Source organism: Gnatocerus cornutus, chromosome 4 (genome assembly GCF_029298725.1).
Source record: "Gnatocerus cornutus isolate USDA-ARS CGAHR chromosome 4, icGnaCorn1.1, whole genome shotgun sequence".
In the NCBI taxonomy this organism is placed as follows: domain Eukaryota; kingdom Metazoa; phylum Arthropoda; class Insecta; order Coleoptera; family Tenebrionidae; genus Gnatocerus; species Gnatocerus cornutus.
The window spans coordinates 4701929-4714925 of record NC_142236.1 but is presented as its reverse complement, the minus strand read 5'-3'; the positions used below and the strand labels follow the sequence as shown (position 1 = coordinate 4714925).

General features: G+C 42.7%; 6 protein-coding genes across 6 annotated transcripts; all 6 read left to right on the top strand.

Annotated features, from left to right (window-relative positions):
• Positions 1-651: 651 nt before the first annotated feature.
• Positions 652-1131, top strand: LOC148176172 (uncharacterized). The gene is made up of 3 exons (XM_088034042.1): positions 652-724; positions 768-933; positions 977-1131. The coding sequence occupies exons 1-3, from the start codon at positions 708-710 to the stop codon at positions 1055-1057; spliced, it is 264 nt and encodes an 87-aa protein (XP_087890168.1). The 5' UTR covers positions 652-707; the 3' UTR covers positions 1058-1131.
• A 49-nt stretch (positions 1132-1180) lies between these two features.
• On the top strand, positions 1181-2332 carry LOC148176171 (RING finger protein 37). Its single transcript, XM_088034041.1, has one exon. The coding sequence runs from the start codon at positions 1240-1242 to the stop codon at positions 2308-2310; it is 1071 nt and encodes a 356-aa protein (XP_087890167.1). The 5' UTR covers positions 1181-1239; the 3' UTR covers positions 2311-2332.
• A 178-nt stretch (positions 2333-2510) lies between these two features.
• LOC148176170 (transmembrane protein 216-like) lies at positions 2511-3188 on the top strand. Its single transcript, XM_088034385.1, has 2 exons — positions 2511-2862; positions 2909-3188. The coding sequence occupies exons 1-2, from the start codon at positions 2649-2651 to the stop codon at positions 3100-3102; spliced, it is 408 nt and encodes a 135-aa protein (XP_087890511.1). The 5' UTR covers positions 2511-2648; the 3' UTR covers positions 3103-3188.
• A 20-nt stretch (positions 3189-3208) lies between these two features.
• Sec15 (exocyst complex component Sec15) lies at positions 3209-8034 on the top strand. Its single transcript, XM_088034384.1, has 12 exons — positions 3209-3399; positions 3443-3608; positions 3656-3840; positions 3887-3988; positions 4037-4139; positions 4191-4263; positions 6149-6330; positions 6381-7126; positions 7173-7410; positions 7451-7592; positions 7640-7826; positions 7876-8034. Exons 1-12 carry the CDS (start codon positions 3308-3310, stop codon positions 8000-8002), a joined length of 2343 nt encoding a protein of 780 aa, XP_087890510.1. The 5' UTR covers positions 3209-3307; the 3' UTR covers positions 8003-8034.
• Positions 8035-8271: 237 nt separating this feature from the next.
• eIF3m (eukaryotic translation initiation factor 3 subunit m) lies at positions 8272-9701 on the top strand. The gene is made up of 4 exons (XM_088033890.1): positions 8272-8422; positions 8481-8660; positions 8713-9436; positions 9480-9701. The coding sequence occupies exons 1-4, from the start codon at positions 8378-8380 to the stop codon at positions 9683-9685; spliced, it is 1155 nt and encodes a 384-aa protein (XP_087890016.1). The 5' UTR covers positions 8272-8377; the 3' UTR covers positions 9686-9701.
• A 187-nt stretch (positions 9702-9888) lies between these two features.
• Positions 9889-12749, top strand: CysRS (cysteine--tRNA ligase, cytoplasmic). The gene is made up of 9 exons (XM_088033891.1): positions 9889-10024; positions 10070-10446; positions 10490-10569; positions 10615-10831; positions 10876-11559; positions 11607-11754; positions 11802-12004; positions 12058-12432; positions 12482-12749. Exons 2-9 carry the CDS (start codon positions 10081-10083, stop codon positions 12599-12601), a joined length of 2193 nt encoding a protein of 730 aa, XP_087890017.1. The 5' UTR covers positions 9889-10024; positions 10070-10080; the 3' UTR covers positions 12602-12749.
• The last annotated feature ends 248 nt before the right edge of the window (positions 12750-12997 follow it).

Genomic DNA, 12997 nt, shown 5'->3' with positions numbered 1-12997 from the left:
CTCTAGGGTTTAATTAGGCGAGTTCCTTTGCGACTTTTAAAAGTTCTTACAGGATTCATCAGAAGATACTCTACATTGCTCCTCTAGAAACTTTCGATTCTTTAGGATTAAGACCTCCCGTGCGGTTGAATTAATTCAAATTAGACCAATATTATATTTTTCCAACTGTCTAAACATAAGTTTATGTCTTCACCACCTCCGCAACGTCTTTCCGAACTAATTTCCACTTTAATGCCCCCATTCCAACTTTTAATTAAACTGCCATTCTTTCCGCAACATGCAAAAATTTCCTTCGGTGCAAACACCTGTTGCTTTCCCTCCAAACGAAGACAAATATTTGTGAACATTGCGAAAATCCGACTTCAAAAGATTCAAAGCTTTGACGGTTCATCCCTGAAAGCCAAAGTATATCCCACAAAAAGATAAAAGTTCACTTAATCCTCGAATTATTTTCATATAAGGGACAGGTCATGCAAAAAGGAATTTCACGCCCTCAAGAGCCCGCAAAGTCTTCTTCCACGCATCCTTAGCGAGTAACTCCGGCCCTCTCCGAAATCAAAGAAGTTTTCTCGTTTCTATGCAGAAAATGCAAATAACACAAACGTGGCGTAATCCCGATGAGATTTAAATCCGCGTATATAAACGTGGCGGGTCTTCTTGCGGCCATAACATCTCCAAGCATCACCAAGAGAACAACTCCCGAAGACATGGCGTTCAAAATCCGGTAAGTCCCCCATTGTCGTTCTTTCCTACGGTCAATTTTCCAGAGTGTTTACCACAGTGGCGATCTTCGTCTTGGTGGCGAGGATGTTGATGGACGAGGCCAACGCTCAAGTTACTTTTTCTCGCGATTGGAACCCCGGGAAAAGAGCCGAAAACCCCGAGTTTCACAACGCTTTGAAGACAGCCTCTGCCGTGTGCCACCTCCTTATTGTAAGTAGAACCGGAGCGAGTTTTTTTTCATTTCAGTTTCTAGAACCAAGTCCGACAATTAGCTAATTGCGAAAACAGAGACGAGATGGATCCCGGAACCACCATCTTCAGCGGGGGGCGATAAAACGGCGGCTGGAAAGGGGCAGGAATACATTTACCGTGTGTGACACATTGTACTTTATTAAATATTTGAACTGACGCCTGTTTGAATTTACCGCCACAGTCTCACCAACTTTGACGGGTTAACATAACCTCAAACGTCACTTTTGACATGACATAACCTCACCTGTCACTTTTGTTTACATCATGTACAACTTCCTGGACCCCAAACTCATGCCGAAAGTGACCTGCAGCGCCCCATCAACAGACAACTTCGAAGTAACTAATCTAATTAGTGACAAGGGGGCTGTCCGGGCCCGGGGGTACCTCGCCTATACCGTCACCCGACCCCCCGTGGAAATCGAGTTTGAGTTTCTCTGCCCCGTGGAGGTTGCCTTCATCACTTTGCAGACCACAGTGGGGCGCCAGAAGTGCACCGGGATCGAACTCTTTGCAAAGAGTGCGGCTTCCTCGTACATTTCCATTGCCAGGGCTGTGTACGACGCTCCAGGTCTCACGTTTTGTAATAGTCGGACGTACTCGAAGACAGCCCCCCCGGAGGGTCACGACGCCGAAAACGGCCTCTTCTTCTTGAAGAGGGACACCGTGAGGGTGTTCAGCGAGGTGCAGTTCCTGAAAATAGTGATTTTTCGCACGGAGCGCTCCGTTCCTTGCTTGGGCGCGGTGAAGGTTTTTGGGGCCCCTTCCAGGAGGTGTTCCCCGGTGACTGTTAACACGATTAAGCGATTGGTGGAGGGCGTGGGGGCTGTCACCTCACCTGTTAAACCGAAGGATTTCACAATACCAGAAGACTTCACTGACGATCTCACGTATGAGATTATGGCAGTGCCCATGACACTCCCCAGTGGAAAGACAGTGGATAGAGACACCCTCGAAAAACACATCGAAAATGAGAGGTCTTTTGGACGGAAGCCCTGCGATCCTTTCACAGGACTAAAGTTTACAGACTCCAGGAAACCTGTGATGAATGTCGCGCTAAAGAGCAGAATTGACATGTTTTTAATGCAGAATTCAAACAACCCCGTCGTGTTTGGGGTGAAACGAACTTTAGGGAGTGATGGGGCGAACTGTAAAAGGCTCAGGGGGGCTCAGTGCTGTGTTTGTTCGAATAGTCAGAACTTGTACGTTTTACCGTGTCGACACTTCTACTGTAGGGGCTGTCTCGTGGGGGTGACAGTGTGGAAGTGCCACACGTGCCAGGGGGAGTTCTCCAGGACTGCGGCCACAAAGTATCACGGTTTTGATGAAAATCCCTGAAATTGAATAAATTTTTTTGAATAGCTCGCTTCGCTCGCGCAAGTCCCTAAACCCAGCGAAAAAGTCCCCAGATTAATTAGGTCCTTTTCATGAAAGATTAATCTTTGCTTTTTCAAAGATTGGGGAAAATCTTTGCTTTTTATTATTTAGTTACTACACGTTTCAAGAGGAGTTCTTCCCTTAAAACTGGGAAAATCAAACCCTTTTGCATAGCGCGAAACTCCCTAACACCACCGTGAACTTAGCGCTGAAACAGGGTGTGTTGGGAATCGCGTTGGTACCCCTGTGACACCGATACAAACAAAAGTGTTGATAAATAAACGAAAATTGGGCCTATTATGAACACTTCTCTAACTTTCGAAGTTCTTTTATACCTAAATTCTTACTATTTCGGCCTATTTGCCGTCTGTGAGATTGGAATGAACATAGTCAAATACATGAATTTTAGCGATATGAAGCATTTCACGACGGATTTCGGTATTTTGATGGCTGTGTGCGTAATTGAGCTGTTCAGGGTCGTATTGGCACGAAAAGGGAACCTAACTGAGCGGAGTAAGTGGAGATTTTGTGTTTTTATTTTAGTGATTTTTTTTTCTAGAATGGCCTGTTTTGGTGGCGATTTTTCTAACCCTGCCATCGCTTTGTGGTGTTCTTTATCTAATGATCTGGCAGATTCACATTTTACGTTTTGAGTACATAATCTGTGGGATACAAGTGGGGCTCCAATTTGTTGAAGTCGTCACTGGAATTCTATGTCTTCTACCTTTCTGTAAAGCTCCCGAGTATTATTAGACCCATTTCGATTCGTACCAAAACATTAAAATAAATATTTATTTAAGAAAATATTTTCATTGCGATTGATTTTTGCGATCAATATTTTGAAATCAGTGTCATTTGTCTTCTTTCAGTTGGTCACCCTGTTGACACTTTGACGTAAACAGAACATAACCTCAATTTTTATTTACGTTTTTTTTCCAACAATCTCCAGTAATTCGCGATGAATGACCAACAAAACAGCGAAGACTCCCAATACGACCTCTACTTGCAAGAAATTGAAGGAATTGACGATTACTGGGGGCCAACTTTCAGGTGGGCGTAGCTCCCTTTAATCCATCTCAAATTCCCATTTTAGGGCGATTTACGATGACGACCAACATGTGAAGTTCCGCGATAAGTTAGACCAGAGGATTAAGCACCACGACAAGGATATAGAGCGGCTTTGCAACGTTTATTATCAGGGTTTTATAGAGTCAATTCGAGAGTTATTAGAAGTTCGAACTCAGGCGAAAATATTGAATGTAAGAGTTGAAGGTGATTTTTGGGGGGCTAAGTCTTTGGATTTTAGGGACAAGTGTCCACGCTTGATACTCATTTGCATCAAGCAGCGAAAAGTCTTTCAAAGTCAGGGACAGATTTGCTGCAAGCTAGAAAAGTTCAAAGTAACATTGCTGTGGTCATTGCTCAGTTAAATTTATGCTTGCCGGTGCTGACATCGTATTCTAAGTTAAAGAAGCAAATTGCTGATAAGAGGTAGTCAATATTGCCCCAATTACATTGATTTTTAGTTCAATTTTAGATATTATCCAGCTTTAAAAACTCTGGAGGAGCTAGAACACTTACATTTACCCCATGTGGCTAATTACAGGTTTTCTTCTCAGTTAAAGGAGACCATACCAAAGTGAGATTTGTAATTAAAATGTTTATTTTACTGTTTTTGGTGTTACAGGATAAGAGAAAGTATTGAAAAGGCTTCAATGTCTGATTTGAAAGATTTTCTTGAGAATATTAGGAAGTTTTCTCCTAAAATTGGTGAAGTTGCGATGAAGCATGTATGTTGTCTATTTCTGTGTCTTCTTTTTAGTAATTTTAATTATTTGTAGACAAGTGAGCAGTTGGCAAGTGATCCTACAGTTATTGGGAGGAAGAAGAAACGGATAGCCCCTCAACCTTCAGGTAGTATACATTCAAAATTTGAATGTTTTCTGTTTTTAATTTAATTATGTCTATACTGGCCTAATTCAATTTAGGCATAGTCTAATTTAATCCATTCAAGTTTTATTTAGTCTATTTTCAGACAGTTTAGTTTATTTAGTACTGGTTACTGTCTAAATTTAGCCAGTTTTGACTAATTTAGTTTAATTCGGCTAGTTATGTTTAGTCTAATTTAATCTCTTTTGTTTGATTTAGTTTGATTATCTAATTCAATTTAATTTCTGTGTAGACCAATTTAGCCTAATTACTTAAGTGGTACGAATTTGATACAATTAAATCTCTTTGCTTTGCTTTGCTTTGTCCAGTTTAGTCCGTTTATTCAATTCGTTTAGTTTACTTTAGTTTTACTATTGAATTAGTCTCTCCAATCCAGTTAAATCTGTCTAGTTTGGTTAAATATGCCTACTTGGCCATTTTAATTTAGTCTAATTAGAGCGGTTTAGTCTCGACTCTATTTAATACGTGTAGTCTAATTTAATTTCTGTGCTTGGTCTACTTAATTTTATTTTTATTGCTAAAATCTAATCTCAATTATTTTGACTAGTCCGACTTAATTAGCCTAGTATAATAAGCAAGTTTTTCTAGTATAGTCAAATTGGTCTACCTGGTTTAATTTCACCTGTTTTATCTAATTTAGTCTAATTCTTTTGGTTGGTTTGGTTTAGTCTGTCTTGATCGATTTAAGATGCAAAACCAATTAGTCCAATTTAATTTAGTCAAATTAGGCAGAGCAAACAAATCGGCTTAATTAATTCGATAAAATTTGCGCTTTTCATTTGTTCCCTTCGTCCAAATTAGTCTGCTTGGTCTAATTTAGTCTGATAAAAATTAGTTTACTTGATCCAGTTTAGTTTATCTTGGCAAATTTGATTTGTTTAGTTTGATTAGTTCGTCTAGTTTAATTTAGTTTGACTATTTAGTCTGATTTAATTAGCCTAGTTCAATTTAATTAATTTAGTGCAAATAGCCAATTATACTAGTCTAATCTCGTCTAATTTCATTTGTTTGTTCTAAATTACTGCGTTTTAAATTAGTACCTTTCGTCCAAATTAGTCTAATAAACAATAGTTATTTACTTGATTTAGTCTAGTCTGTGTAGACTAATTTTTTTATTTACTCTATCAATCTGACTGAATTAGTAAAGTCTAAATTAGCCAGTCTAGTTTCGTCTAATTTAATTTGTTTGTTCTAAATTAAGTTTTTAATTAGTTTTTTTTGTTCAAATTAATCTTTCAAAATAAGTTTATTTGGTCTAGAATAGTCTGATAAATTTTATCTGCTTATTTACTCCATCAGTCTGAAATAATTAGCCTAGTTTAATTTAATTTATTAATTAATTTATTCTAGTTTCGTATAATTTTATTTGTTTAATCTAATTTATGCTTTTAATTAGTCTGCTTCGTCTAAATTGGTCTGAAAAAAAATCAGTTTTCTTAATTCAGTTTAGTCTGCCTAGACTAATTTCAGCTGCCTAGTCAAATTATATTTTTTGTTTATTACTTCAATAGCCTGATTCAATTAGTCTAGACTAATTTAATTAATTTCATCTATGTAAATTAATTAAATTGGACCAAGCCAATTAAATTAATCCATTCAGTTCTTTTTAGATTGTCTAGGCTAAATTAATCTGTGTTATTCAATTTAGGAATATTAATCCGTTTAGTTCGATATAGACTAATCCAATTCAGGCCAATTTTGCTTGTTTAGTTTAATTTAGCTTGTCTAGATCGATCTAATTGGTTCAATTAGTTCAATTAGTTTGAATTAGTCCAATTAATTTAACTTTTATTCTTCTTCCAAATCGGCGAATTTGCCGTCCAATAATCCAAATTTTTACTCTTCGTAGTCGACGGTGTTGGAAGCTTCTCCGAGGAGGACTTGAGTGCCCAAGAACGCATCGATTTCTCCCCCATCTACCGAAGTCTTCACATTTCCACAGTCCTAAATACTCGTTCAACTTTCGAAACGTACTACCGAGCTGAAAGAACTAAACAAGCACGTCTAGTTCTCCAACCACCCACCAACATGGTGAGCCAACTTCTCTTGTAACTTCTTGTATATTCATCAATTTTCTTCAGCACGAATGTGAGGAAAGTTACCGCGCGTACATCCACGCAGTCCTCGGCTTCTTCATCTTAGAAGACCACGTGTTAAACACCGGAAACGGTCTTATAACTCGCGCGTTCTTGGACGACATGTGGACGATGGCGCTGTCGAAGATCGTGAGCGCTCTGCAGACACACTCTGCGTACTGTACGGACGCTACTCTCATCCTGAGGATCAAAGATTTGATTATGTTGTTTTGTACGACTTTGAGGAATTACGGGTACTCTGTTAAGCCTCTGTGGGAGTTGGTGAGGGAGTTGAGGGACCACTACACGGAGGTTTTGATGCAGCGGTGGGTGCAAGTCTTCCGGGAGATTTTATCCAAGGAGGATTTCCAACCGATCCAAGTGTACGATCAGGAGGAGTACGAGCACATCCTGAGCTCGTTCCCGTGGGATGAAGACCTCCCGGATGACGTGGTGTTTCCGTACAAATTCCCCTTCTCTGGGATGGTCCCGAAGGTGTACCAACAAGTCAAGGAGTTCATCTATGCCTGTCTAAAATTTTCCGAAGATTTGAATTTAAGCCAAGTGGAGGTCGATGAGATGATCCGCAAATCTATGAATCTTCTCCTGACTCGCACCTTCAGCGGGTGCTTATCCTCCACGTTCCGCAGCCCCCACATCAACCTCCAGGAGATCATCCAGATTATCATCGACACAGGCTTCTTGGAGGAGGCCACTGTTTATCTCGACCAGTTCATTTCGAACATCACCGGGTAACAACGACAGCCCCCTTGTTCTCCAACTGAGCACTTTTTGCAGGGAAGAGACCCGTGTGGTTTCCACCGGGGTCGTCCAGGGGCAACCCGTGATGTTCCGCGTCGCCCGAGAAGACGCAGTTAGACAAATCTGCGAGAAGCTCCGACAGAAACTCAATGAATTCTACGAGCTGGAGAGCTACGACTGGTTGTTGGTGGAGCCCCAGGGACACGCGTCGAGTTACATCTCCGATTTGATCGCGTTTCTTCAGACGACTTTTCAGAGCTTCACGAATCTACCGGTGAGTTAGAAAAGTTTAGTTTCTTATTTCTGTGGTTTAGCCGGAGGTGGCCCAAGTCGCCTGCAAGTCCGCGTGTGAGCACATCGCCAACTCCATGTTCGATTTATTGATGAGTGAGGAAATCAAGCAGATCTCCATGGGGGCGCTAAACCAGATCAACCTGGATCTTCTACAATGTGAACGTAAGTAGTGGAGACTTCCGAGGGGCGTTTAGTACAGTTTTTAACAGTTTTCGCGGCGTCGGAACCAGTCAAAGATCTTCAGGAAGACGTTCTTTTATCGTTTTTCACGAAACTAAGAGAGACGCTGGATTTGTTCACATCGTGGGACTGGCCCACGTATTTCCACGACTATGGACAAGAAACCAGCAAGTATAAACAAGTCGTTCCGGACACGGCCATCATTCTCCTGGAAAAGTACGTGCAGGGCCCCCATTTTCGCCCTTTTTAACCGTTTTTTTTGTAGGTTGAAGGAAGGTGATAAGAAAACGATGTTTACAGTGCTCAAAAAGAGCGAGCGAGACAAGAAGAAGTTGCTGGAGACGGTCCTGAAGCAATTACGACAGTTAACGCAAATTCCTCCTAGTAAATAATTAAGTTAAAACGAATAAACAGTTTGTTAGTCTGTGGCGTTTGAATGAACTTCAAAAGTTGCGCGTGTAGTTGTACCAACCCGTTACCACGAAAATTGAAAGTTTTTAACGTGCCTTCGCAATTTTGCCGTTTTCGGTGTAAATAAGAGGATAAATCGGTTTGAAAGGGTGTCAAAAGCACGTACCTCCATTTTTATTGACGTGAGCCCCCCAAGTACCAACCACTGTGGTTTTATAAGAAATAATTTCAAAAGCGGCGCGTTTAGAGGTGCCAACCGAAAACCAAAAGTCACCAACGTGACAATATTGTGGCCACGCCGTTTGGTTGTTTTTCACGTGTAAATAAGTGAAAAACTCAGTTTAATAGTGTCCAAGATGCAGGTGCCCCCCGTTTTTATCGACGTGAGCCCCGAGGACCAGGTACTGTGGTTTACTCTCCCAAATCGGTACCATATGATAATTGAGGTTATGTTTCCAGGCGCAGGAATTGCGGGTGTATTTAAAAGGCTTGGGGGCGGAGATCTCTGAAGAGAAATCCGCGAAAGGCATTGAAGATGACTTGCACAAGATCATTGGAGTATGTGAGGCGTGTTTTAAAGAAGGAAATGAAGCGGAAGTCGAGATGGTTCTTAACGACATTGTCTCTATTATGGTTTTGGTAAGTCCACTCACCTGGAGCCCCCTTGAGGTTGACTTTACTCTCCGTTTAGATTCCTTTGGATCGGTCGGAGAACATCATCCTGGCGTTCTGTCAAAAGTTGGTCAAAGCCCCAGGCCCCAAGCTGGGGTTAGTCTGTCTCAGAGCCCTCTGGTTGTTGTTCCAGAGTCTTGACGAGCACTCTCCGATGCGTTACCACGTGTACCACCATCTCATTATCATAGCTGAAAAGACAGACCAAGTTAAATCAGTATTCCAAGACATTGAGCACTTGAAGCAACAATTCTCGTCGTGTCCCCCTTCAAGTGACCAGTTACAGATTCTCTACCGGTTACTCCACCAAGCCCTCTTGAAGAGCAACCAGAGCGAGCAGGCCGCGAAGGTCATGATTGAGCTCCTGGGGACTTACACGGATAAAAACGCGTCTCATGCTCGTGACGACGCTATAAAATGCATCGTCTCGGCCCTCGCCGACCCCAACACGTTTCTTCTTGACCCTCTCCTGTCCCTCAAACCGGTGAAATTCCTCGAAGGCGAGCTAATCCACGATTTACTTAACATCTTTGTTAGCGAGAATCTCGCGGCTTATTTGAAGTTCTACCAAGAACACAAAGAGTTCGTCACTTCCCAGGGACTCAACCACGAGAAGAACATGCAGAAGATGCGCCTGTTGTCGTTCATGCAGCTCGCGGAGACGAATCCAGAACTCAATTTCGATGTAATTGAAAGGGAACTGCAAATTAAAGCTGAGGAAGTTGAAGCTTTCATTATTGAAGGTTGTAGTACCGCCGGATTTCCTGTTGTAATGTTCCTTTGCAGTTCTGAAGACCAAGCTGGTGAGGGCGCGCATGGACCAAGCCGCGAGGAAGGTCTACGTTTCCAGCACCATGCACAGGACTTTCGGACGCGCGCAGTGGCAACAACTCCGAGATCTGTTGTATTCCTGGAAGAGCAACCTCAGCCTGGTCCAGGAAGGGATGAAGAGCGTCACCGCGGCACAACTAGAAATGTTAAACCAACAATAAAAATTTTCGTACTGAATTTTCAAGTTTGACTGGGGACTGGGGAGTTTCACCGGTGGGGGTTGGTAATTTATGAAAAGTGATCGAAAATGGTAGGGAAGGTCGCCCTAATTTGATGGGAATGAAGCACGGGATGAAATCACAACTATTGGTGCAGAAACACACCCGCAATTGCTCCGAATCAATTTAATTTGAAATGATTCTAGTGAGTTTCGTGTGTTGGTGTTGGCACTCCTGCCTGTCAAACGTGCATTGCCGACTCCAATGAATCACGTTTTTGCTTCAAAACCCGCAATCTGCTGATGCAACAAATCTAATCTCTGCGCCTCCTGAAGTAGAATAGTAAGTGCCCCCAGTGCCCCCTTTGTCTCACCACCATCTTTTTAGGTTATCACAACATGTCAAAACGTGTGCAACCGGCGTGGTCGCCCCCCGAAGCCTCCACAGGCCCAAGTCTGAAAGTCTTCAACAGTTTAACACGTCAAAAGGAGGTGTTTGTCCCCATTTCCGGTAAAAGAGTGACATGGTACAGTTGCGGGCCTACAGTGTATGACGCCTCTCACATGGGTCATGCTCGCTCGTACATAACTTTTGATATTCTCAGGAGAGTCTTGACTGACTATTTCGGTTACGACGTTTTTTTCGTGATGAACATCACAGATATTGATGATAAGATCATCAAAAGAGCGCGGCAGAATTATTTATTTGAGAAATATGTGGCGGAGGAGCGCTCTCTAGAGGCTGTGCTGGCGGACGGGAAATTAGTGAGTTTCCTGCGTTGGTACGACTGTATTATTGTTTTGTAAGGTTTTAGAGAAACTCTCAGAGACAACAAAGAATGCCGGAGACCCAGACAAGAAGCAAATGTACGAGAAACTTCTCGGAAAGTAAGAAAGTTGATTTTGTTGACTTGTTTTAACTGTAGATTGTAGTCTTACGAGTTCCATCGAGGAGTTGGAGACCGCCGTGAAGAGCGGAGACAACTCGAAAATCGAGGGGGCCAAACAAAACTACGTTATCAAAAGCAAAGATCCGCTCTCCGACTGGTTAGATTGTAAATTTGGTGCCACCATCACCGACAATAAGATCTTTGCCGCGTTGCCCCAACACTGGGAGCAGGAATTCCACAAAGACATGGAGGCGTTAAACGTAAGACTCGTGGCGACTCCTCCAGGCCTCATTTGAATTTTCAGATCTTGAAACCCCACGTTTTGACCCGTGTCAGCGAGTACATCCCCGAGATCGTCGCTTATACGGAAAAGATCATCTCCAACGGGTTTGGGTATGAAGCGAACGGCTCCGTGTACTTCGACGTGGCGGCGTTCGATAAGCAGGACAAGCATTACTACGCGAAACTCGTCCCGGAGGCGTACGGCGACACCAACAGCCTCCAGGAAGGCGAAGGGGATCTCACCACCGCGGACCAACGCAACGAGAAGAGGTCACCGAACGACTTCGCGCTGTGGAAGAAGAGCAAACCTGGAGAACCCGCGTGGGATTCTCCGTGGGGGAGAGGGCGCCCCGGGTGGCACATAGAGTGCTCGGCGATGGCGTCCACGATCTTCGGGGATACTCTGGACATCCACACCGGCGGAGTGGATTTGAAGTTCCCACACCACGACAACGAGATCGCGCAGAGCGAGGCGCACTTTGGGGCCGCTGAATGGGTCAAATACTTTCTTCATTCCGGGCATTTGACCATCGCGGGGTGCAAGATGTCCAAGTCTCTGAAGAACTTCGTTAGTATTCAAGACGCGCTGGCCAAATACACCGCCAGACAATTAAGATTCGCGTTTTTATTACACGCGTGGAGGGACACGTTGGATTACAGCCAAAACACCATGGAGGTGGCTCTACAATACGAGAAACTTTTCAATGTTGGTACCACTGCAAACCCCGAACTAGTTCTAACTGACTGTTTTAGGAGTTCTTTTTGAATGTGAAAGACCTGACTAGACACTTATGCCGAGAGCCGATTCTAGTAGGGCACTACGTCAAATGGGGGCGCCAGGAAATGGACCTAAACGCCAGTTTCCTGAAGACGAAAGACAGCGTCCACGCAGCGTTGTGTGGTAAATTGCGCCCCCACACCTCCACGTGTCTAAACTCATTTTTCCAGACAACATCGACACCAGGACGAGTTTAGAGGCGCTCAGAGACTTGGTGGCGGCTAGTAATTTGTACATTAGAGACAAGAAGCCCCCTAATGGTCTCCTCCTCCACGACATTGCAGTGTATCTCACCAAAATGCTCTCAATTTTTGGCGCTATCAGCGAACCGAGCAAACTGGGATTCCCCGTGGCGCACGGAAAACAAAACAACGTGAGTTCAAGCGAAAATTTAACAGTACTACCAACTTAACTCTTGAATTTTAGAACGAGGATACGATTCTCCCCTACTTGGAGATCATGGCGGACTTCCGCGACAAGGTCCGAACGACCGCGCGCTCCCTTAAAGCCACTGAAATCCTCCAAGAATGTGATCGACTGCGGGATGAAACTCTTCCTAATGTTGGGGTGCGATTGGAAGACCGCGAGGGGGCTCCTAGTGCGGTGAAATTAGTAGACCGCGAAGTGTTGCTTAAAGAAAAGGAGACGAAGAGGTTGCAAGAACTGGAGAAGGCGAAGGAGAAGGAAAAGAAGAAAGCGGCGCTGGCGGCGGCGCAGGAAGCTAAAGAAGCACAGAGGAAGATACCACCGAGTGAGATGTTTAAGGCTGAGACTGATAAATATTCAAAGTTTGATGAGAATGTAAGGGAAGGTTGTCAGGGGGTGGTTTTTTTATTGTGTTTTTTTGTAGGGGATTCCCACGCATGATGTTGATGGGAAGGAGATTAGTAAAGGGCAGTTGAAGAAGTTGCAGAAGTTGCACCAGGCGCAAGAGAAGAAGTATCAGGAATATTTGGCGTCGAAAGCGTGATGAATGTGATGATATATTTATTTGTAATTCTAGAAAAATTTGCATTGATTTGTTACGGTTTTTTTAGTTTTTTAATATTTATTTACTGAGCGGATTTAAATATATTTCTATTGTAAAAAATACGTAAGAATAAATTTTTTAAACAATATGACGTGTTCTAATTTTTTATCTTGAAAAAATTTAATTAAAAAAATGTGCGTGCTGCTAAGCTAAGACATACAGTAAAGACTACATGGATGCCTAACTTCACTCCCAATATCAAAAAATAAATATTAATTAAACAATAAACAACCGACGAATTACAAATCAAACTGTAGATTTATTTTCTTGAAGTTTAAATTGATAAGGAATACATTTTTCGTTTTTATTTTTACAGAGAATATTCAAGTCTAGTGG